At 45.4% G+C, this 24,277-nt stretch overlaps 2 protein-coding genes across 2 annotated transcripts; one reads left to right on the top strand and one right to left on the bottom strand.

Moving 5' to 3' along the window:
- The first annotated feature begins 2,130 nt into the window (after window positions 1-2,130).
- Window positions 2,131-7,997, top strand: tac1 (tachykinin precursor 1). Its single transcript, XM_061255777.1, has 5 exons — window positions 2,131-2,742; window positions 3,964-4,066; window positions 4,472-4,498; window positions 6,612-6,668; window positions 7,285-7,997. Exons 1-5 carry the CDS (start codon window positions 2,629-2,631, stop codon window positions 7,329-7,331), a joined length of 348 nt encoding a protein of 115 aa, XP_061111761.1. The 5' UTR covers window positions 2,131-2,628; the 3' UTR covers window positions 7,332-7,997.
- Window positions 7,998-8,422: 425 nt separating this feature from the next.
- LOC133137293 (asparagine synthetase [glutamine-hydrolyzing]-like) lies at window positions 8,423-14,824 on the bottom strand. Its single transcript, XM_061255476.1, has 11 exons — window positions 14,568-14,824; window positions 14,031-14,268; window positions 13,291-13,476; window positions 12,972-13,073; window positions 12,716-12,843; window positions 12,412-12,538; window positions 11,211-11,317; window positions 10,648-10,748; window positions 9,644-9,725; window positions 9,305-9,460; window positions 8,423-8,771 (listed from the first exon to the last, which is right to left on the bottom strand). The coding sequence occupies exons 1-11, from the start codon at window positions 14,814-14,816 to the stop codon at window positions 8,562-8,564; spliced, it is 1,686 nt and encodes a 561-aa protein (XP_061111460.1). The 5' UTR covers window positions 14,817-14,824; the 3' UTR covers window positions 8,423-8,561.
- Window positions 14,825-24,277: the final 9,453 nt, after the last annotated feature.

Below are 24,277 nucleotides of genomic sequence, written 5' to 3'. Positions count from 1 at the left end.
GCTAACACACACACTCTCCCCACTTTAACACACACACACACACACACACATATACCCTGCCACTTTAATGCACATGCATCCCCCACGCTAACACACACACACACACACACACACACATATACCCTGCCACTTTAATGCACATGCATCCCCCACGCTAACACACACACACACACACACACACACACACACACACTCACACACACACACACACTCTCACACACACACACACACACACACACACAGCCATGTCTGAAGGTCTATAAAAGCCCCACTGCTTTTACTGCCTCGTTATTGACCCACTATTCTCCTATTTCCCCGAAACCTGATTAGCATCAGCCACCACCATATTACTGTCCGGAGATCTGCTGCAGTACCCGGGCAGGCTCTAGAGCATCTCCATCCCATATTAACATATGATTAAATAAGGCTGGCGGTGGGGGGTGGCAGTGTTTGCACAAAAGCCACTTGAGTCGTGGAGGGCCCAGGGGCACAGCGGAGGGGTGCAGTGCTGGACTGACCCTCTCCAAACCGCCGCTGTGAAAACACAGCTCATTCTCCGCATGGAAATGAGTCACAACGCCGCCCCCCCGCCCAGCCACCCGGCGCATGCTCCTGCCCGCTCCCATACTGCTCCCACCCGCTCCCATACTGCTCCCATACTGCTCCCACCCGCTCCCATACTGCTCCCATACTGCTCCCACCCGCTCCCATACTGCTCCCATACTGCTCCCACCCGCTCCCATACTGCTCCCATACTGCTCCCACCCGCTCCCATACTGCTCCCATACTGCTCCCACCCGCTCCCATAGTGCTCCCACCCGCTCCCATACTGCTCCCATACTGCTCCCACCCGCTCCCATACTGCTCCCACCCGCTCCCATAGTGCTCCCATACTGCTCCCATACTGCTCCCATACTGCTCCCATACCGCTCCCACCCGCTCCCATACTGCTCCCATACTGCTCCCACCCGCTCCCATACTGCTCCCACCCGCTCCCATACTGCTCCCATACTGCTCCCACCCGCTCCCATACTGCTCCCACCCGCTCCCATACTGCTCCCATACTGCTCCCATACTGCTCCCATACTGCTCCCATACCGCTCCCACCCGCTCCCATACTGCTCCCGCCCTGCGACCGCTCCTTCAAAGAAATATGTCTGTTCTACAGGTATAACCTGCTCACACTGGCACCTGTTCTACAGGTATAACCTGCTCACACTCACCTGTTCTACAGGTATAACCTGCTCACACTGGCTCCTGTTCTACAGGTATAACCTGCTCACACTCACCTGTTCTACAGGTATAACCTGCTCACACTCACCTGTTCTACAGGTATAACCTGCTCACACTGGCACCTGTTCTACAGGTATAACCTGCTCACACTGGCACCTGTTCTACAGGTATAACCTGCTCACACTGGCACCTGTTCTACAGGTATAACCTGCTCACACTGGCACCTGTTCTACAGTTATAACCTGCTCACACTGTCACCTGTTCTACAGGTATAACCTGCTCACACTGTCACCTATTCTACAGGTTTAACCTGCTCACACTGTGATGGAGTTGTGAGAAATTAAGTAGGCTGTTGTGGATGATTAGTTTTGTTTGAAATATTTGTAATTTTGCTTAATTATTCAGGGTTATAGCTGAAAATTACATTCATCATAACTTCTGTAGGTGATAATTGAAACTCATAATGATTTACCTAGTTACTTGCCATTTTTCACATTGCAAAGAATTAAAACCCAACAGCTTTCATTACAAAATCACATGTTTACCTGTACCATGCACCTAGAATTCTAGAAAGAAGAAAGAAGCAGAATCTAGAAATTTACTAAAAATCTTACCCCAGCATTTGGTTAACATTAAGCAACTTGAGATTGCATTAAAGCGTTTGCAAAAACCTCGATTTTCGTTTGGTCTTATGGCACACATCAGCATGAAATACATTTGTATCGACGACTAGCCGGCATTAAACATTCTGCACGATGCCGCTGTCATCTAATCTGCGTAGAAGTTCAGTTCTTTGTGCGTCACCGAGGTTTTTTTCTTGGTTAAGATGACATTGACAACCCAATTACACGGGCAACGCTGACTCCAGCCACAGAGAGGGCCAGAAACCGACGTTATACGAGCGTCGACCATATGTAAACCATAAGAACGGAAATTAGTCATCCAGTTGGCCGAGGCCACTTGCCAGAGACATTAACTACGTTAATTGATTTATAGGAAATTCAGATACCTGCCACTTCCAGAGCTCGTGCTATAAAAAGTGGCAGATACTCGAGTGCTGTCGCGAGGAAGACGCAACAGGAGCACGTAACGTAGACTCAGCGAGTGGCGGGAAACGGTCGGCTCCCCATTTTGCGCAAGCTTTTGCGCCGTGTAGAGGGTCCGCCAAGCGCGACGTCGAGAGAACGCGGAAACCAACGGAATTCTTCCCGCGAAAATAAAAATAACGCGAGCATTAGCGAGGGACCGTGTCGCACTCGTTGAAGTCAACATTATTTCGTCGTTAGTAAACCCATATACGTCGTGATTCTCCGAACACAGACCGTTCCCTGACGCGTTTTCCCAGCCCGAGGAAGCGGGACAGAGAGCGTTTACGCGTCACGCGACCGCGGCAACATGAAATTACTTCTATCTCTCGTGGTGGTTTTCCTTGTTCTTGCGGAAGTCTTTTGTGAAGAAATGAGCGCCAATGATGATCTCAATTACTGGACGAGAAGTAAGGAATTACAGGTAAACCAACTGTTCCATCTGTTTGCGCACTTTGCGCGTCCTGTGCCAAAACATTTTTTCATTTCTGTGGTTGTTCACCAGAAATTACCTGCTTGTTTTTGACAGTTAAAACACATTCTTATTGCAAGTTGTACCCTATATTTTATGTTTTGCAACATGTTGCATGTTTGTACAAAATGTGTTTGTAGGTGTAATTTACGCATGATAAACTACATAATGCATCGCGTTGGTAGGAGGTACTTATATTTATTGATAGTCTGCTTATTTACTCACTGGAGTTTTTACTCTGCCTTTTAGATTAGCTACCGAATGTTCGTTTCTTCTTATTTTGAAAAAAATAAATATTCACCTGCTCTCAGTACGAGTAACCGAACAGGAATCTACCTGGCTAAAACGGAGCTGTGCGTTACTCGAAGTTGCAAACACATCTCATAAGAATGTAATCCTTTAAAAAAAAAAGGTTTTATATTTTTATTATGATTCGTATTCGTTATCACATTTCAAAGCTCAACCAGTGTGTGTTGCCTTTGCTCGCAGTATTTATTAAACATTGTACTTGGCAAAGAATGAAGCAGAATGAGGCGAATAATTAACAGACGTGATATCGGTTAGAACTCAGATACATTCATTAATCAATTGAGAGAAATGTACGCTTGCGGGGGTTAGTCTGGCGACTGCCTCTTTTCTGATGTAGCGCACGTTTTACGTTTGACATTGCGGGCTGGCCGGCAGCCAAAAACCCTGAAATTCTATTAAGGCTCTCTCCTCTCAAACTGCAAGTGCTGGTCATTACGCGTCAGCCCAACGGGCGCGTTATAAGCGAAACGAAGGAATCGTTATGGATTTATATCTTTATTTTAAGATGGGCGCGCGGTTGGATCCATTTACGCACTCAAATGCAAAAATGTTCAGGGAAATATATATATATATATATTTTAATAATAATCGTTTAAATAAGGTGTTTTAGTGCAATTCGTGTCAACTCTTATGAAGTATTATTTAATATGACGAAGCTATAAAAACGGTACATACTGAGGATAGATTTTCTTCAAGTGGTTTGAGGGGCGACTGCGTTTTCCCCGCTTGTTGAGGATTTCACCTCTCCGTGTAAGACACTGAAATGGAAGTGTTTTGCTTTTCGGACAGATAAAGCGTTGATGTTTACAGTAATGTGTTACAGCAATGCAATTTCATCTACCGACCACCTTCCACCCCATGCAGGACGACTGGCTTCCCGTGGACCAGTTTAAGGAGATTCTGAGACGGATGACGAGGAAGCCGCGGCCGCATCAGTTCTACGGGTTAATGGGGAAAAGATCTTCCGGTACGCGTGTTTCTTTTCTGTTTAGCTTAATTTCAGATCTTGTTCAAGCATCAGTATCTCCTTAACGACCTCCCCACCCCAGACCACCCCCCACCTCTCTCTCAACATTAACGTTTCTCAATTTTGATCTTATTTTATTGTGACACGTTTCCCTATGTTCATGCCTAGCAATAATTCTTCCCGTGAGTGCTCCATGAAATGGGTTAAAAGGGTTTTTCCCTCGCTTAACGGCCACCCTTTCAAATTGGCTCATGTGGAATTACGACCTTTTCTGACTGTTTTATGTGAAGTCATCTGACGCGTCATCACTTCTGGTTTGAAGCCTGCACGTTGCCAGCGTGCTAATGTGAAACTGGATTCATTTAATGACGATCTGCCCTCCTCTCTTCCCTCCTCTCTCCGCAGCGGCGAACGCACAGATCACCCGCAAAAGTGAGTCCTGCCCCGCTGTAGAAGCACCACACAACCCTCCGCGACGCGTCCCTCCAATTGTAGGCCAGTGTGGGAGATTTAAAAAGCTTTTCGGGGAAACTGACGCTACCCCTTTTCAGCTACGAGTGCGCAGTGCGTGCTGATGGCACGGCTGTGGTATAACCGACCAATTTAAAACGGCAAATGACGTCATGGGCTTTAGTATGAGTGAATGAGCTCACTCTCACTCTCACTCTCTCTCACTCTCACTCTCTCTCACTCTCTCTCTCTCTCTCTCTCACTCACTCTCACTCTCACTCACTCTCTCTCACTCTCTCTCTCTCTCACTCTCACTCTCTCTCTCACTCTCAGCGCTCACTGTGTTAGTGTAGGGCTGACTAGACTTAGAGAGAGAGAGAGAAATGGAGACAGAGAGGGATTGAGAGGGAGGGAGTGAGTGGATGAAAGAGGGATTGAGAGGGGGAGAGAGGGATGGAGAGGGGGAGAGATGGAGGCAGAGAGAGAGGGAGAGCAAGAGGGAGAGGGGTGGAGGGAGAGCAAGTAGCAGGGAAGAATAAGAGAGGGGCGGAGAAAGAGGAGATAAGAACGGGATAAATCAGCCTCCCCTGCCAGGGCACTGTACCACAGGAGTGTTTAAATTAGGCTGACACATTTCACTCATGCAAATCGCTGGTAATAAAGTTTATTTATTTATTTTTAGTTTTTAGTTTTTTATCTGGAGAGGTAGCAGAACAATCAGTCTGTGATAAACCACCTGGGACACAGGCACCATCCTAAAGGAATCCAGAACTCCCCACAGAGAACACGCCACAAACAGCCACCAAAACAAACCCAGGACTTCCCACAGAGAACACGCCACAGACTAAACCAAAACGAACCCAGGACTCCCCACAGAGAACACGCCACAGACTAAACCGAAACGAACCCAGGACTCCCCACAGAGAACACGCCACAGACTAAACCGAAACGAACCCAGGACTTCCCACAGAGAACACGCCACAGACTAAACCGAAACGAACCCAGGACTCCCCACAGAGAACACGCCACAGACTAAACCAAAACGAACCCAGGACTCCCCACAGAGAACACGCCACAGACTAAACCGAAACGAACCCAGGACTCCCCACAGAGAACACGCCACAGACTAAACCGAAACGAACCCAGGACTCCCCACAGAGAACACGCCACAGACTAAACCGAAACGAACCCAGGACTCCCCACAGAGAACACGCCACAGACTAAACCGAAACGAACCCAGGACTTCCCACAGAGAACACGCCACAGACTAAACCGAAACGAACCCAGGACTCCCCACAGAGAACACGCCACAGACTAAACCAAAACGAACCCAGGACTCCCCACAGAGAACACGCCACAGACTAAACCAAAACGAACCCAGGACTCCCCACAGAGAACACGCCACAGACTAAACCAAAACGAACCCAGGACTCCCCACAGAGAACACGCCACAGACTAAACCAAAACGAACCCAGGACTCCCCACAGAGAACACGCCACAGACTAAACCAAAACGAACCCAGGACTCCCCACAGAGAACACGCCACAGACTAAACCGAAATGAAACAAAACGCCGTGGCACTCAGACACCTGAAGCCCGCCGATTCTCAAGAGTGTCTGAGCCCTCCCTGAGAGATCTGAGTTGAGTGACTCATTACCGCCCGCAGCAAGGCGTCAGACAGCCGCTGTAAGATCCCCCCCCCCCCCCCCCCCCCGTAAGATCCCCCCCCCACAGCACACCACCGCACCTCCTGTGAAAACATTCCAATTCTGCCCCCGACTCCACAGGCTGAGAGAGGCTTTATGACTACGTGAGTGAGTGTGGGGCTAAGGTAAAGGACCGGGACACGCAAGGTCGGTGGTTCTAATCCCGGCGTAGCCACAGTGAGATCCGCACAGCCGTTGGGCCCTTGAGCAAGGCCCTTAACGATGCATTGCTCCAGGGGAGGATTGTCTCCTGCTTAGTCTAATCAACTGTACGTCGCTCTGGATAAGAGCGTCTGCCAAATGCCAATAATGTAATGTAATGTGTGTGTGTGTGTGAGTGTGTGTGCCAGTGAGGGAGGTCTAATGACAGGCTGAATGCTTGTTTTCAGGGCACAAACTCAACTCCTTTGTGGGGCTGATGGGAAAGAGGGGCCAGGAGGAGCCAGGTGAGGAACACACACACACATACCTGTGCACAGATACACATACACACACATGTGCAGATACACATATATACACACACCTGTGCACAGATACACATACACACACACCTGTGCAGATACATATATACACACACCACACAGACACACACCTGTACACATACACATATACACATACAAAGATAAATCTGTGCTTAGGTTACATGTTTTATGAAAACAGCTCACGAAAACACAAAACAGTAAAATGTTCAGTGTTAATTCAATTCTTACAGATTATTTATGGTTGGGCTCCAGTGCAGATTGGGACCAGATATAATCTGTAGGAGTTGAATGAACTCTAAGGTCTAAATGGTAAGTGTGTTTCAGCTCAGGTCAGGTCTAAATGGTAAGTGTGTTTGAGCTCAGGTCAGGTCTAAATGGTAAGTGTGTTTCAGCTCAGGTCAGGTCTAAATGGTAAGCGTGTTTGAGCTCAGGTCATGGTAAGTGTTTGAGCTCAGGTCATGGTAAGTGTGTTTGAGCTCAGGTCAGGTCTAAATGGTAAGCGTGTTTGAGCTCAGGTCTAAATGGTAAGTGTGTTTGAGCTCAGGTCTAAATGGTAAGTGTGTTGTGTTTCTTGTTGCAGACTCGTATGAGTGGAGCAGAACGGATGCGTATGACCAGCAACGCTGAGACCAGGCTCCTCTGAAGATAAAACATTCAAAACATGAGACATGTTCAGGGCCAAGCCTGAGGCCGCCATTTTTAAAGATGCACACACACACACACTCATACACACACACACTCACACACACACAGACACACACACCCTCACACACATACACACACACACACTCATACACACACACACACACACACATACACACACACACTCACACACACACACACACACACACACACACACACAGACACGCACGCACTCACGCACACACACACACCCTCACACACACACACACACACACACTCACACACACACACACGCACACACACACACTCACACACACACACATACATACACACACTCACACACGCACACACCACGCACAAACACACACACACACAAACGCACACATCAAACCTGCACACACCCATACACACACACACACATACATGCACAAACATCAAACACACACGCACACACACACACACACAAATGCACACATAAACCTGCACACACCCATACACACACACACGCGCACACACATACACATACGCACGCACACATACACATACGCACACACACACACACACCCGCACACAGACTTGCACACACGGACATATGACACATTTCTACCTGTTGATCAAAGTTGTAGGGTTAATAAAAGTTTTGTTTCCACATCCTGGTGTGATACTGCCAAAGTTTTATTATTGTTTCTCTTTCAAGGTTCTGTATCTCTTTTTCAACATTTCTCACCATTTAAATAGCTTCACATTTTTCACTTGAAATGAAAACAATGAACCATCGAGAATGTCCTTATTTAAGATCACGTGTCTTACGATGAATCCCATTCACTTCGTTTTATTTGCAGTACACCAAAACTATCACTAGAGGACAGCAAAAAAAACAATGGAACCCAACGGGAATAGAAGCTTGAAATCACCATAAAACTGAATTTCAAAGCAATTCTAAAGCGAAAGTGAAAACTGCAAAATAATCAACTTTTTTAATAATCAAAATTCACTTCAGACATTTTTCAAAACACGTCTCATATTTTTATATGTATTTTAAAGTCATGGGTAGAATTATGAACGCGTGTTTTTATGGTAATGCTCACCCATCCAGAGATGTGATTTCTTGTTGTCTCATTATTTGTGAGAGTGAATACGACTGGCTGCTGGTTTAGGAGTGGGCGGGGTTTACGGACAGGAGGTGGCATTGTTGCCATGGCAACGTGTCTCCAGTCACTGGTCCTTGTTGGGTGTGCAGATGGATACGGTTCTGGCCGAGGGGTCGGTGGCCTTGATCCACCAGGGCATCCAGTAATGGGACAGCCAGCCAGCCCGGCCCGGGTAGTACTTCTCAAACACCTGGCGGTAGTAATAGGCCTCTTTGGTTTTAGGGGTGCAGTGGGGGAACACTTTAGCTGCGCTCTCCAACTGGGAGTCGTTCACCTGCAGGAGAGAGAGGAAGAAGGACAGAGGGAGGGAGAGAGGCCAGGGAGAGAGAGAGAGAATAGGGTACAGTTATGTAGAGAGGGCGTGCCTCAAGGCTCTGTGCTGGGTCCACTGTGGTTCTGCATTTGTGTGTTATCTATCTTAGAGCTAAAAGTGGTAGTGAAGCAAAGCTGTCCCTTTTTGTCTTTCTGTGCGTATTGATAACATTACTCCTTCTCCTTTAGTGAGGAATCTCGGTGACGTGACGCAATCGACTAAATCATCATTCTTCCACCTCCGTAACATCGCTCGTATCCATCCACTTATGTCCTGCTCCGATGCAGAGAAGCTATTCCATGTTTTTAAGACATCATGTCAAGATTAATGCAATTGTCTGCTGATAGGAGGCCCCTAATCTCACATGGTTCAGAACTCTGCTGATAGAGTTCACATATCATCTCCTGTACTGCAAAGTCTCCACTGGCTTCCAGACTCTAACTCTCAAGGGATACAGTCTTAGGTCCTTTGTGTGTGTATAAGTGTTTGTGTACCTCAGTCTCTACATGGTCCTGCAGGTAGCTGAACCAGGACTTCTTGTTGGAGGTGACTCCGTCACTAAAAGGCACCTTGCGTCTCCACAGGATGTCGTCAGGGATCAAGTTCAGCCCCTTAAATGACTCTCTCAGGAGGTGCTTCTCCACTCCATCCTGATTGGACCACAGTCATGTCAATCACACACCAGGAAGCAACACAGCTACGCCAACACTTTCCCACACTCAACACAACTAACCCCAAGCACCAACAGGTAAATTAAAGTGATTACACGTGAGAGGAAATGCTCAAACATTCAGAAATCAGTATGGATATGCAGATGTTTGAATATAATTCACCTTGGGGGTTCTCATCTCTCCGGGTAAGGACAGGTAATATGCACATAATCTGTGATCCAGGAACGGGACCCTCAGCTCCAAACTGCAGGGAGATACGTATATGCAGACTGTTCAGGCAGGCCGATGCGTTTTGAATATGATACTTTTGCCATATTAAAATGTGAAGGTTTTATATTGGGATCTGTACATTTTTTGGAAATTGGTGTATAATCAGAAACTGCAGGGAAAGCTGATCACATACCGTGTGCGAGTTATAGGTGTGCTGTCGTACCTGTGCGTGTAACACGTGTGTGTGTGAGAGAGACGTGCATGTAACACGTGTGTGTGTGTGTGTACATGAGACATGCATGTAACACGTGTGTGTGTGAGAGAGACGTGCGTGTAACACGTGTGTGTGTGAGAGAGACGTGCGTGTAACACGTGTGTGTGTGTACATGAGACGTGCGTGTAACACGTGTGTGTGTGAGAGAGACGTGCGTGTAACACGTGTGTGTGTGTGTGTGTGTGAGAGACATGCGTGTAACACGTGTGTGTGTGTACGTGAGACGTGCGTGTAACATGTTTGTGTGTGTGTGAGAGATGTGCGTGTAACACGTGTGTGTGTGTGTGTGTACATGAGACGTGCGTGTAACATGTGTGTGTGAGAGAGACATGCGTGTAACACGTGTGTGTGTGTGTGTGAGAGAGAGAGACATGCGTGTAACACGTGTGTGTACATGAGACGTGCGTGTAACACACGTGTGTGTGTGTGTGTGTGTGTGAGAGAGAGACATGCGTGTAACACGTGTGTTCTCGTACCCGTGTGTGTGTGTGTGTACATGAGACGTGCGTGTAACATGTGTGTGTGAGAGAGACATGCGTGTAACACGTGTGTGTGTGTGTGTGAGAGAGAGACATGCGTGTAACACGTGTGTGTACATGAGACGTGCGTGTAACACACGTGTGTGTGTGTGTGTGTGTGTGTGTGAGAGAGAGACATGCGTGTAACACGTGTGTTCTCGTACCCGTGTGCGGCAGTGGTGCGGTCGGCTCTCAGCGCATCAAACAGGTAGAGCTCCCTCATCAGCCTCTCACTCTCCTCTGCTGCTGCCTCAGGAGAAGGGCCCTGGACCAATCAGAGAAGAGAATCAGTCACACCCCACTGGACCAATCAGAGAAGAGCTGCCACAGCCTGGACCAATCACACAACAGCATTCATTCACACCCCTCTGCACCAATCACACAACAGCATTCACTCACACCCCTCGGGACCAATCACAGAAGAGTATCATTCTCACTCCTATCGACCAATCACAGAAGAGTATTAATTGACAGTCCACGGGACCAATCAAAGAAGAGATTCCACAGCCTGGACCAATCAGAATGGACAATTATCAGGTCACAATTCTGATTTACCCCAGGACAGCTAGCAATTTCTTGCAAATGTATAATAAAAGCGCTGAATACAAATCATGAATGTAAACAATACGAATGCAAACAGAGGACAGTGGCGATATCAGTGAAGAAAGTAACAGTAATAAACTGGTTCCCCCAGCCACAGTGTGGGTAGAGCTGCCTATCTGCTTGCCTTGTGGAAGTAGCTGTACCCCTGGGTGAGCTCATCCGATCCTTCCCCAGAGAAGATCACCACACTGTCCGTCTTCTCGCGGATGTACTTGCACACCAGATACATCACTGCAAGAGCAGGAGAGCTGATACTTTCATTGTTAACAACCCCAGAAACCTTCCCCTAAAGCCACTAATCACTCACCTGTACAAGTGTACGTAGCTTTCAGTTACAAACTAGTTTAATATCTGTCTGTGTGTGTGTGTAGACAATATGTATCCAGAATGCAGCAGCTCGTCTGACCTTCAACCTTCCCAAATACTCACATGTCACCCCCCTGCTTACTTCCCTCCACTGGCTGCCTGTCATGGCTCGCATCAAATTCAAAACATTGGTGCTAGCCTTCCAAGCAGTTAAGGGGTCTTCCCCAGCTTGCCTACAAAAAATCATCAGAACCTACACCCCTGCCAGACCTCTTCGTTCAGCCTCCACAGGTGCTTGGCACCACCCCCTCTCCGAACCTCCACCTCGCGCTCATGACTACTGTCTGTTCTGGCTCCACGGTGGTGGAACGAACTCCCAGTTGAGGTCAGAACCGTAGAATCTCTCCCCACCTTCAAGCGCAAACTGAAGATGCACCTCTTCAAGCAGCACCTCTCCCCGTCCCTCCCTACCTCCCTGTGAAACTTAATTGTTGTCTTTCTGTGATTTACTTTTTTGTGTATCAGTTTTTTTAGTTTGGCTAGGTAAGCAGTGTTTGGCTAGTTAAGGGGTTTGGTCATACTTTTGCTTTGTTTGTTTGTTTGTTTGTTTGTTTAAATAACACAGGAGTGACCGATGTTATCCAAGGTCAACAAATGTTGGATAACATTGTGAGCGCCCAGCCCTCAGGCCGTGAAGGTGGCAGCTGGCTGCCTCACACGTCCTGGCACAACCTCTTTGGTTGGGAAAAGAGTCATTAAGTTTTCATCCAAAAAATGTTTTGCAAATGTTAAACAAATTTCAGAAAAAGAAAGAAAAAAAATTCAAATCAGAGTGCGTTTCCTTTAACGACTGTTAATGAGAATATTCTGAAGACTTTATCCATCATGAGACAAAAAGCAAAATATAGAAATATTTAAAACATTAAACTGAATAATGTTCCCATGGTAGCAGGTAGTTAACCACGCTATTAGCCAGCAACAGAACACCTTGACGTTTTAAAGTCTCTTGTGTTTCTTACCAATAGAGGCACGTATGCTACTGACGTCATACGTCTCCAGGTGGTAGATGACTTCCTGGATGGCCCGGATGCCCTCCTCAGGGTTGAAGTTCACCTCGTGGTGTTCGCTGCCAATGTGTGCCGCCACCTAGGGGACGGGAGGGGAAAGGCAACATATAGAGTCAACTGGTGTTGTCTCTGTCCCTCTCTCTGTCCTTCCTTCTCTCTCCCTCCCTCGTTCTCTCTTTTACTTTCTCTCCCTTTCATACATGCACACACATGCAGTTCAATTCACACACACACACACACACACACACACAGACACCTTGCGGGCTGCCAGGATATCAGGGCTGTCCTCTGTGCCGATGGAGAAGGTCTGTACTGGGTACTTCAGCTCATCCTCCTTCCCCAGCTTCACCAGCGTCGCGGCAACCAGACTAGAGTCCAGCCCACCTGTGGAGGGGGACGTGGTCACCATGACTACTACACAGGTGTGCACCCCCACGCTCTTACCTGACAGAATGTCAGAGGCAGGTTGGGAGGGGGGTGGCTCCAGTAGAGACACACAGGTGAGCTCTTACCTGACAGCAAGCAGCCGATCCTTCGGTGGGCCATCAGCCTCTTCCTCACGGCGTTCTCAAACAGGAGCCTGATGTTGCTCTTTACCGTCTCCAGATCAAACCCTGGGGGAGCGCACAGCACCCATCTGTCTCATGGAGTGTCCATATATAGTGGTGGGTGGAGCTATGGTCTCATGGGGCAGGCAAAGTGACATAGGTGGAGCTACACTGTGGTAGGAGGTGCTATGATGGAGTGGGAGGGGACTGTACTGGGTGGGCAAGGCTATATTGTGGGGCTGCATGGTGGTGGGCGGGGCTACACTGTAGTGGGCGGGGCTACCTGAAAGGAGGCCCCTGAAGCTGTCGTGGACGGCATGTTTGGGCTCGTCGGTGCAGCTGTGGAAACGCTTGAGCTGAACAGACTCCACCTTCCCGCTGCTCTTCAGGGTGAAGACCTCAAAGTGTCCCGGGGGGAAGGGGGCGATCTCGGGGGGGCTGGCCATGGAGTGGGTGATCTCCGTCAGGCCTGGGACTCAACAGGATACGATTTTGATTCATGAGGAAAAGGTTTGATATTTGGCAACATGAAAAATTTAGCCTATTGCTTGGTCTATTGGTTAATATGTTACTTTATTAAATTAAATGCAAACATTTCACTCGACCATTTAATTTTGGGAAAATGATTGTTTCGAAATCTGAAATTTGCCCTTTTCTCCTGACACATTTATGCAGAAAACAAAAGACCAAATCGATATTTGAAATAAAACATTTTGCACTGTATCCCCGCTAACATAAACCAAAATGAGGTTGAGTGTGCAAAAACTTTCTAAAGACATTGAGAAACATGAGGTTGTGTAAGAAATGGAAACAATGATGTTAGAGCAACTGACATAAGATTAAGCTTAAATATTTTGCAATACAGATCAAAATTTATGTAACATAAATAAATCATTAATTTTAACTGAACCCAATATACATATGCTTTTTTATTTGATTTTAACATTTTTTATAGATTTTTATATGCTAGGCGTCCCTCTCGGGACCCTGTTGGGACCACAGAACTTATCTTCCGAGCCCCACCTTTGGCTTCAGAGCAGACGGCCAGGAAGCCGTCGTCAGTCAGCATACGGAACATCGGCCGCACCCCAAGGGTGTCTCGCCCCAGGCAGACCTTCCTGTTTGCCGTGTCCAGCAGGACGAAGGCGAAGACGCCGTCCAGGAGAGTCACCATCTTCTCAATCCCAAAACGCTCGTAGAGGTGCAGCAGGATCTCCCCGTCCACCTTAGTCTGGTACTCAAACTCAAACTTCTCCTTCAGCTGCAGGGGGAGACCGCTGATCAGAAGTGTTTTGCATAATAGCCATGGAACTAGATTGGAAACTCCAAGGTTATATGTTCAAATCCCAGGTGCACCTTTGAGCAATGTCCTTACCCTTAAGTTTGATTGTACCTGGCCTTCCAGTAAAGCAAGAGTTTAAATTGTGGGAAATTAGTTGAAACAATAAACACAATTTCCTGGTACTGTTGTCAGCAAATGGAATGAAACTACAAAAAAAATGATCTAATATGTATCAGTTCCTGCCATTAAGTTCACCTAGAAGGAAGCGTATAACGTACCTGCAGGTGGTTGTAGATCTCTCCGTTGTAGCAGAGCCACAGGAAGGGGAACGTCTTGACCCTAAGAGGCTGCATGCCATACAGGCGGTCCACGATGGCCAGCTGGTGGAACCCGAAGCAGCAGTTGGTGAAGCTGTTGACGTTCTCGAAGCGGAAGGCGTCGGGCCCGCGGTGGGCGATCTTCATGGCGCTGGTGCACTGCGTGGAGAGGCAGTCGTCGCTGCCGAACAGCGCCCAAATCCCACACATGTCTGCGAGTGGGGGAAACACCACCATGGGGAGGTCTTTTTATAGGACTCCGGCAATATGGTATAATGTGGGGGAAATAACAGGCAAATGGGAAGAAAAACATGGTCTGTTTCGTCATCACAGCAAAAACAAGCTGCTTGGTAGCTAGTAGTATACCAACCTATACCAATTAAGCTCAAACTGTCTGAGTGGACCTTGTTCCTCCAATCTCTCCAGTCGGTATTGTTGTCAAAAAGTCAGTTGTAAACTATATATTACAGGGGAAAAGGTCATTCTATTTTGATAATTCTGTGCAAGGCGGAGCATATGAATACAGAATCACTGCTGAAGCAGTTTGCACTGCTTCATAATCTATTTGCACTGCTTCATAATCTATCTGGTACAATGGCTATCGTGCAGCCAGGGCTTCCCAACAGGTCACATCAGGCCCGTGAGGCCTTTTAATTTGGCCCGGAAAAGTTCTATATATAAAAAATATAAACAATAGTGGCCTCTATCATTACGAAATTTGTAGCGCTTCTTTATCAAATAAACCGCACGTTGGGGAAGTTGCACATCGGGGAAGCAAATGCTATCCCGCAAGTCGATGCACACGCAACAATAGCCAGTTGCAGCTAGCTAGTGAGCAAACTTTTCAGAAAAATAATCACAATGTCCATGCATGACTGGATAGAGTAGCTGGCCTAAATATAGCTATATTTAGTGCTGCCAACAGTCCAGTAAAAACTGACTCATAATTTCCCTCATATAAAAGTAAAAGGCACACCCTGTTACCCATTTAATTCACACAGGCACATTTCGTACCATAGTCCATCTCTGAGAATGATTAGCTAGGTTTATACTTTTGACTATAATTCAGTTGAGTAATGTTAATGCAGTAACATCTGAAACAGATGTTTGTATTCGAATGATGTTGTTGGTAAGCCGCTGTATAAGCTGGAATGAGAGAGAGGTGTAATTAATGTGAGTTGTATGGGATGATGACCTTGGGTGTTACGCAGTTTGAACTCCTAAAGCGCTGGGAAATGTCGCCTTTGTGTAGAGTGTTCAAACTGCAAAACACCCAAGGTCATTATCCCATACAACACACATTATGAGTTTTCATGATTACTTTTTTCTAACGGCTGCCTTTGCTGCATGCACTGTGAGATTTTGCCTAGTTACCTAGTTGAAAGCAGAACCAAAATAACAAAAAAGTGTCACTGTCCAATTTTACAGTGATTACGGTGCCCAGAGCAACTTTGCAGAGGCAACAAAATAATGTTTATCCCAATTTGATTTTCCAGTTTTGTATACATACAAATTGTTATATGTATATTGTTATATATAAATGGCAGGAAAAATTGCCCAAATCTGGTTGCCAAGGGCAACCGTTTATGTCACGCCATGTTCATATAAAAAAATGTAATGGTTACTGAAAGTTACATTTGGACTTGGAAGGAATATATCTCAGGTGCACCTGTAACATTCTCCCTGTCTAATTTACAAGCTGAATATTGTAGCATCGAAGTTAATACATTAAACGCGACAGACTAAGAATCAACAAGGCATTTAGTTGGCAGCATAATAAACCAGAAAGTTCTGCTTACCTTACAGTTCGTGAATTCAAGCTGGGATAAGAAACTGCTGATCTGGTTTGGTCCGGAATGTAACAGTAACAGTAGGAAGTATCCTAGTCTTTATACATTATAGCCAACCAATCATTTGTCATATAACATCACATTGTCTCTCTTAACCCGCCTTAATATTTTCTGTCACTCTATGAAAGCTGAGCTGTCTTAACCTTTCGCCTCTATAATGATGCAGGCAAATTGGGCTGGTGATCACTAACTCAAAACATTTATCTGCAAAGACACACATTGCTCGACTGGCATCACTTTGTCAAAACAGGTCGTATCCAATGCCATGGCTTTTTAAACACCTGATTAAGTGTTCTCTGCACTGTACTTTGCAGCTCAATGTGTTTGAACAGACATACAGTTCTAATTACTCATGCTGACTTATTCACTTATTCTCAATTCTAACCATTTTTTAATAAAAGCATTTAAATCAAACTTCATCATTATTCTAAACATTCCTGGTTTTCAATAAGAGCATTTTGATCAAACATTTTGATCAAGGAACTCACTGTTAACCTCAATAGTACAACGGCCTCAATAATTGTGAAATAGAAATTTGGCCCGCTTGGAGTTTGCCAAATGTAATTTAACATCAAGGACTCTTGAGAGCATGAGGAAAAAGATTATCTGGTCTGATGAGAAAAAAAAAAAGAAAAAAACTCCAAACACTGTGTGTAAAGAACCACACGTACTGCTCATCACCTGGCTAATACCACCCCTACCATGAAGCATGGTGGTGGCAGCATCATGCTATGGGGGTGCTTCTTACTGGCAGGGACAGGGACACTGGTCAGAATTGAGGGAATGATGGTGTCTCGGTGGCGCAGCCTGTAGAGCACTGACCGCATGCTCATTGCGAGCCGCGACGTCGGCGGTTCGAATCCGACCACCTGACATTTGTCGCATGTTTTCCCCTCTCTCTCACTCCCGTTCTTCCTGTCTCTCTATACTATATACTGTCCAATAAAGCTGAAAAAGGCCTAAAAAATATCTTTAAAAAAAAAAAAGAATTGAGGGAATGATGAATGCAGCCGAATACACAGAAGTCCTAGAAGTGCATGATGCTTCAGACAGGGGCGACGGTTCAACTTTCTGCACAACAATGCCCCGAAGCATACAGCCAAGACAACACTGGAGTAGCTTCGGGACAAGGCTGACTCCTTGAGTGGCCCAGCCAAAGCCCAGACCTCTTAACCCTGGGGAGGGTTTTTTTTGGCATTCATTCCTTTTTTTCATGGGGCAATTTTCAATTACAATGGCAACTGGATATACAGTGTAAGCGTTAAAACTCACGGTTCCATCTGTAGAACCCATTTTAAGATGCCAATTAACCGTTCCATATTTTGTAACGTGGGTGGTAAAGCAACAAGTGTGGGGGGGGACCAATGGGTTTCATAGTGTTAACTGAACCACAATTTGTAAAACTGAAAATACAAAAAATAAAGATATGTTTTCAATAAACAAGCATCATTTTGTGCTTAAACAATGGCATATTTCTAAATCATATACTCCAAGTTTACTAGTAATTCCAGCATTTTCTATGCCCCAACCGAAGCTAGTCATCGCTTAGCATTGCTAAATATGTGGCTGTCGCCTTAACCTAAAACATTGCTAATGTGATGCCCACTAAAATGTGATCACATTAGTGATGTTGTTTTTGTGAGTTTATAGTTTTGTTTTACAGGTGAAATCTGTCTATTTGTTTCACGATAATGATTTTACCTAAGTTGCCTGTACTAACAATTATACGACACCAGATGGCGCTGTGACATGGTTGAGTCTAGGTATTGGACTTGGCGAGGGCTCTCCATAACTTTGAGAGACTTCATGAAAACAAGTCAAGTCTGACTGACTCTTCATTTTTGTGACTGTTTTCCAGGTTAGTAAAGTGTCACAAGCACCATGTATTGTGTAATTCAGTTTTATAAAATCAGTATAGAGTTTGATTTACGTTTGTCAGATTGGTGAATGTCCAGTTTATCTAGTTTAGTGTGAATTAGCTCATGTAGGCTAACTAAGATGTGAGAAGTTAGCTGACGTTCGCCAGTAATGTTATGAATGCTCCGAACGCTAGCTAACTATATAACTTATTTGAATTAATTTTACTGTTACTAAGCAAAGTTAACGTTAGCAAAGTTAACGTTAGCCCTACGTTAGTTTTCTGTGAAATTTGGAAAGTTGGCGAACATTGCTTGTTTTCCTGCTTGGCGCGAAATTAGGTAATGTTAGCTACCAAGGGCTTATGCTCATATTCGTTTGGAAATCAATTCGGTTACTTATGTTAGGGAGGACAACCGAATTTTTTTTTCCGGAAATCAACATGAATATTATGATTATTATCTCAGTTTAACCTTAAATTAACGTGTGGTGGACAATAATTCTGCTTAGGTTGAATTTTAATGTGACAAAATGACTGTTTTTGTGGCTTTTAAGCGCTAATTTTACCAGCATTCCGTCAATGTTAAATGCTGGACCCCGACGGCACCGAAAAACAGGCAGATTTCACTGCCATTCCATTCTTTACGTATATGGAGCTCGAAAATGGTGACACAACAATAGCTTTTGCTGGTTTACTTCACGCGCTCATACATGGCAGTTGGTGGCAGTTCGAACTGTCAAAAGTGTGACTGGAGCCAGGTCAATATTTTTGCTGGGTACTCGGTATGTCCAGCCTTATAAGTCCGAAGTCCCTGGTTACTTTTTCATAGTTTAAATGGATTTTGACAATAGACATGTCAGACTTCAATCATGTTAACGCTCGAGCGTGCGTCAAAGTTTAGGTAGCAAATAACAGTGCTGTATCCTTCTGACGTCATTTACATAGCTACAGAACTGTCCGATCACGCCGAATCACTGATAAAAACGATGAATTAATGACGATTCAGAAAATGTATAACTTTTAAAGATTTAAATAAATCCTATGGTGGGATGTTTGCCATTTATGGACGGTACGACAGAAAATTCCGGTGCCGTCGAACTTAATCGAATGCTATTATTTATATCGTTCGAATGACCAAGTGCCGTTAAAAAGCAAATTGTATGGCTTTGTGCTATTCGCGTATGCTAGCTACATCATGCTAACATCGTACAGGGACCAGTAAAGGCTTAGAACACACTAGCACTTAGTTATTGTAAGTTTGATCACCTCTACTGTTAAGTAAAAAAGTGGACAAATTACGTTTTCTGTGAGAAATCTATTGGCGAGCTCACGTGCACACACAGCGGTCTACATTCTAAAGCTCCACTTTGCCCTCCCTACTTATGTAAAGTTAGCCCAGATTGGCACTGCCGCTATTCTAGCTAAAATTAACGTATTCTCTTCTCCAATTAACGTTATGTGTCGTTGTTGTAGAGACAACAGGATTCAGCACTCGGTGCTGATAGCTTTGTATATTGTCGTGTCGTGCTCAATACTTTCAAGTTTAATGAAGGGTTCAATTGTTTAAACCATAGAATAATATGCAAGTTCATTATTTATCACTGTGATGCATGCCCTAGGATACTGGGAAGTATGTAAAGTGCATTGAGGATGCTGATGCAGAATATAGACACATGTTTAGGAATGACCATTTATTTTGAGTGTCTATAAACACGATATAAATGTCTAGTGAATAGAGATATGAAAAGTGTATGGGGAAGATATTGTTTTTGATAGTGACCATTTTATTTTGAGTGTTCTATGAACAAGAGATAAATGTCTAGAGACAGAATGGTTATGTCTGTACAGCAGTACAAGTAACTATTAAAGGGACAGTGCAGGCAGGGGTGATAATTTTAATACTTGTGATAATTGTAATAATTGTGATAATTGCAAATAAATATAACTGTGAGAGACTTCATGAAAACAGGTCACGTCTAACTGACTCTTCATTTTTGTGACTGTTTTCCAGATATTTAAAAATATCACTGTCTATGCGTACCACGCCCGGTACGTGTAACACTAACATTCAAGCTATCATGTAAGACTACAAATAATACATGTCTAAAGCTTTATCCTTAATGTTAGATGACTTAACACTTACAGACTGTCTCCTGTCAAAACACAGTATGTATCACTGAAGACACAGAAGTTCGAGGTCCTGTGGGCAGGAAGCAAGGTCTTCATCTGGGAAGGCGTATGTGATGGTTGGGCTATTGGATGATATCTTGTGCAGGCGTATGTTTGCTTGTGCTAGCATTTTCTGAGTTCTGAGCAGCACATCAGTGGCTTCAGTCTCGGTAGAGAATGATTTCAATCCATCATCCACATAAAAGTGGCGTTCTATGAATAGCCTTGCGTCCCTTCCGTACTCCTTTTCGCCTTCGATGGCTGTCCTTTTCAGCCCATAGATAGCGATTGATGGTGATGGGCAATTTCCAAATACATGGACCCTCATTCGGAACTCTGCAATTTCTCCATCTAGGTCATGGTTCTGAAACCACAAAAAACGCAGGTAATCACGGTGATCTTTTTTGACAACAAAATTGTGGAACATTTGCTCTACATCTGCCATCACTGCATAAGGCTCAAGTCTGAAACGGACGAGCACACCTACAAGGGTGTTGTTCAGATCTGGGCCTTTGAGTAGCACATCATTGAGGGATACATTGTTGCATTGAGCACTTGAGTCAAAGACTATCCTGATTTTCCCTGGCTTTTGAGGATGGTAAATGCCAAAGCTGGGGAGATACCAACACTCTTGTCCGGTTTTAACAGGAGGGGCTTTTTCTGCATGCCCTTTGCTGAACATCTTCTCCATAAACTCCACGTAGTGGTCCTTCATTTCAGTCTTCTTTTTCAATGTTCGCTGAAGTGACATGAGGCGACGGAGGGCTTGGTCTTTATTGCTGGGTAGGCGTTGTCGTGGAGAACGAAAAGGAAGTGGGGCTACCCAGTTGTTTGCCTCATCTTTGTAGAATCCTTCATGCATGATGTTCATAAATGATTCATCTTCAACAGAGAGTGCTAACTTTTCATCGTCAACTGTTTGCTTGAAGATAAGTGTGCCTACATCACCTTTAGTCAGTGTATTTTCAATGAGGGGGCAGGTGTCTGTGAGCCTCTCCTTGATAACAATTCTGTTCTCACAGGGGGTGAAAAAACTGGGTCGTCCACTCTCAAGTATGCTTGTCTTGAAAGAGTTCACAGTAGGTTTATGAGCTCGTGTGAGGCAAACATGCCCACCCCAAATCAAGGCATTCAGCATAAGGTGCATCGTGTGGGCCGTTGAGCTGATTACGCACCTTGTGAGCTCGAATGATGTCCTTACTAAGCAGGAGGAGAATCTCTGAGGAAGGATCTAGTGGGGGTATCTGAGATGCGATGGGTTGAAGATGAGGGTGGTGGGCCGCAGCCTCTGGAGTCGGGATCTCCCTGGCCAGTCGGAATCTGGTTGCAATCAGTGAGCACTGGTAATGATATTGACACATTTCCATCCATTCCTTCAATGATGAAGCCGCTAGCTCTCCTTCCGCTGGTGTTTGTTACACCAGAACATGTCTTCATTGTGTAGGGCAAGGTTTCACCTTGAATGCCAAACATGTCAAAGAAGCTAGATCGTGCTAATGACACATTACTTTGGTCGTCTAACATTGCATACATTTTCCTCTTCTTTTCAGGGTGTGCAGTAGGGTACACGTTGACCAGGCAAATCTTAGAACATGACTTCCCTTGGTGTCCTTTACCACATACCTCTGTGCAACTGGATGTGGTGACAGTGGAATGTGGGTGTTCCTGCTCCCCGCCGTGACCCTCTGTAGGTGTGTTGGGCTCTTATGCTGTCCATGGTGGTTGTGGGTCAAACTCTTTCACCACCCATGGCGGTGGGCCAGCATGCAATGCTGAAACATGACTATTGCTGTTGCACTCTGAACAGTGAATCACTGCTTTACAGTCTCTGGCCCTATGATCTGTAGACATACAGCACTTGTAACAGATTGAGTGTTCTTTAAGCAAACTTTTTCTCTAATCTAATGTCTTCATTCTAAAACCTCTACATTTAGCAAGTGAATGTGGCTTCAGATGAATGGGACACTGCTTGTCTGGACCAGGTGGCGGCAAATCAGCCTTGTTGGGTATCTCTACCTGTGTTTTGTTTGCTGTGAAAGGAACTCTGACTTCGGTTTGCGGAGGTGTCTTTTCTGCTTTGAGGAACAGAGTGTTATTGCTTTGTAATGTGAAGCTGGGATCTGTCTTCATTTCTGCATTACTATTTACAAAGTTCTACAAAGTAAGAAAAAGGTGGGTAAAAGGCATTGTGTTCTCTCTTATATCTTGTTCCTTGCTTGATCCATGCCTCTTGGAGATAATCAGGGAGCTTTTCCACAATGGGGTTTATTCCTCTTGATGTGTCCAAGAAACTGAGGCCTGGCAGATAACCTTCATTCTTTGCTGCTTGTAGTTCAAGAAGAAGATCTGCTAGCTCTTGCAACAGATGGTTGTCTTTACGAGAGACCCAGGGAAAAGCCTCCAGACGCTTGAACAATAACTTCTGATGAGCCATAATTTTTGTCCAATCTTTGCCACAAACACCTAAGACCTGTCTCTGGATTATTCACATGGACTGCTCTGATCCTCAGAGCATGCTGAAGAGATTCCCCTTCGAAATCAAGCTCCTCGCTTGCCTTTAAGTTGAGTCCTTCAATGCCATTGTGAAACATAGACTTCCAAGCGATGTAGGTCTCTGGCTTGTTGTCGAACACCTTGAACGCCGTGGTCAGAAGGTCACGGCGTGTAAGGTAAGCAGCGAGTTCTGACATTTCAGTTGGCCTGGGGCTTGATCTATCTCGGATACGTTTGTTGTCTGTTTCAAAGTCTGCTCTGTTGAAAACAGGTGAGGCATAACTAGGCTGCCATCTACCTGGAGTCTCTGCGAAACACCCCGGGATGTATCCTGCGGCTGCTGCATACCCTGTTGTAAATCCGGTAGCCACGGTACACCCTGCTTCCAGTCGCTGTGGCATTCTCAGGTGAACATCTAGTGGTGGCAGTCCACCCAGGTGTGTACCCAGTTGCATGTGGTGTACGATAATCCAGCTCATGTATATCATGGTACTTTGATGGAGACACTTCACGGTCCCTTTTAAATTCAGAGTCATTGTTGAAGTGGGTTTTGATATATTGCTCGACGGGGCGCAGGTGTGGTAACAGGGATACCGAGGCCGGTTACTTCGGTGTGTTTATTTGGGCTTTCAGCTGCCTCCTCGAGGACTACTGCCGCAGCGTGGGCAGCTTCGGCTTCTCCCTCTTGTTTCAGAGCATTAAGCCGCGCTTCTATCCGTGCCTTCTCGACCTCCATGTCAATTTGGCCTTTGGCAAACTCAGCCTTGGTGCGGGCGGCTTCAGCTGCAGCCTGTGCTTGTGCTGCAGCTAGGCTGGCGCTTGACTGGTTTGATCTGGCTGATCCACAATCTGACCTGACTTCCAGCTGAGAGAAGGGAGGTGATTTATCCTTGCCGGGCATTTTGGAGAAGAGGTCCTCGGCGAAGCACTTGACGTATGGCAAGTCTTTTTACTCTTCTGCCCTCAGCTATGTGGCTCTACACAGCCTAGACAGCGAGCTAAACAAAGTGGCAACTTCTCAAGACACTGGAGATGGGTTTCATAGTGTTTACTGAACCACAATTTGTAAAACTGAAAATACAAAAAATAAAGATATGTTTTCAATAAACAAGCATCATTTTGTGCTTGAACAATGGCATATTTCTAAATCATATACTCCAAGTTTACTAGTAATTCCAGCATTTTCTATGCGCCAACCGAAGCTAGTCATCGCTTAGCATTGCTAAATATGTGGCTGTCGCCTTAACCTAAAACATTGCTAACATTCAAGCTATCATGTAAGACTACAAATACATGTCTAA

Source organism: Conger conger, chromosome 9 (genome assembly GCF_963514075.1).
Source record: "Conger conger chromosome 9, fConCon1.1, whole genome shotgun sequence".
Taxonomy (NCBI): domain Eukaryota; kingdom Metazoa; phylum Chordata; class Actinopteri; order Anguilliformes; family Congridae; genus Conger; species Conger conger.
This window is presented reverse-complemented; position numbering and strand designations above follow the sequence as displayed.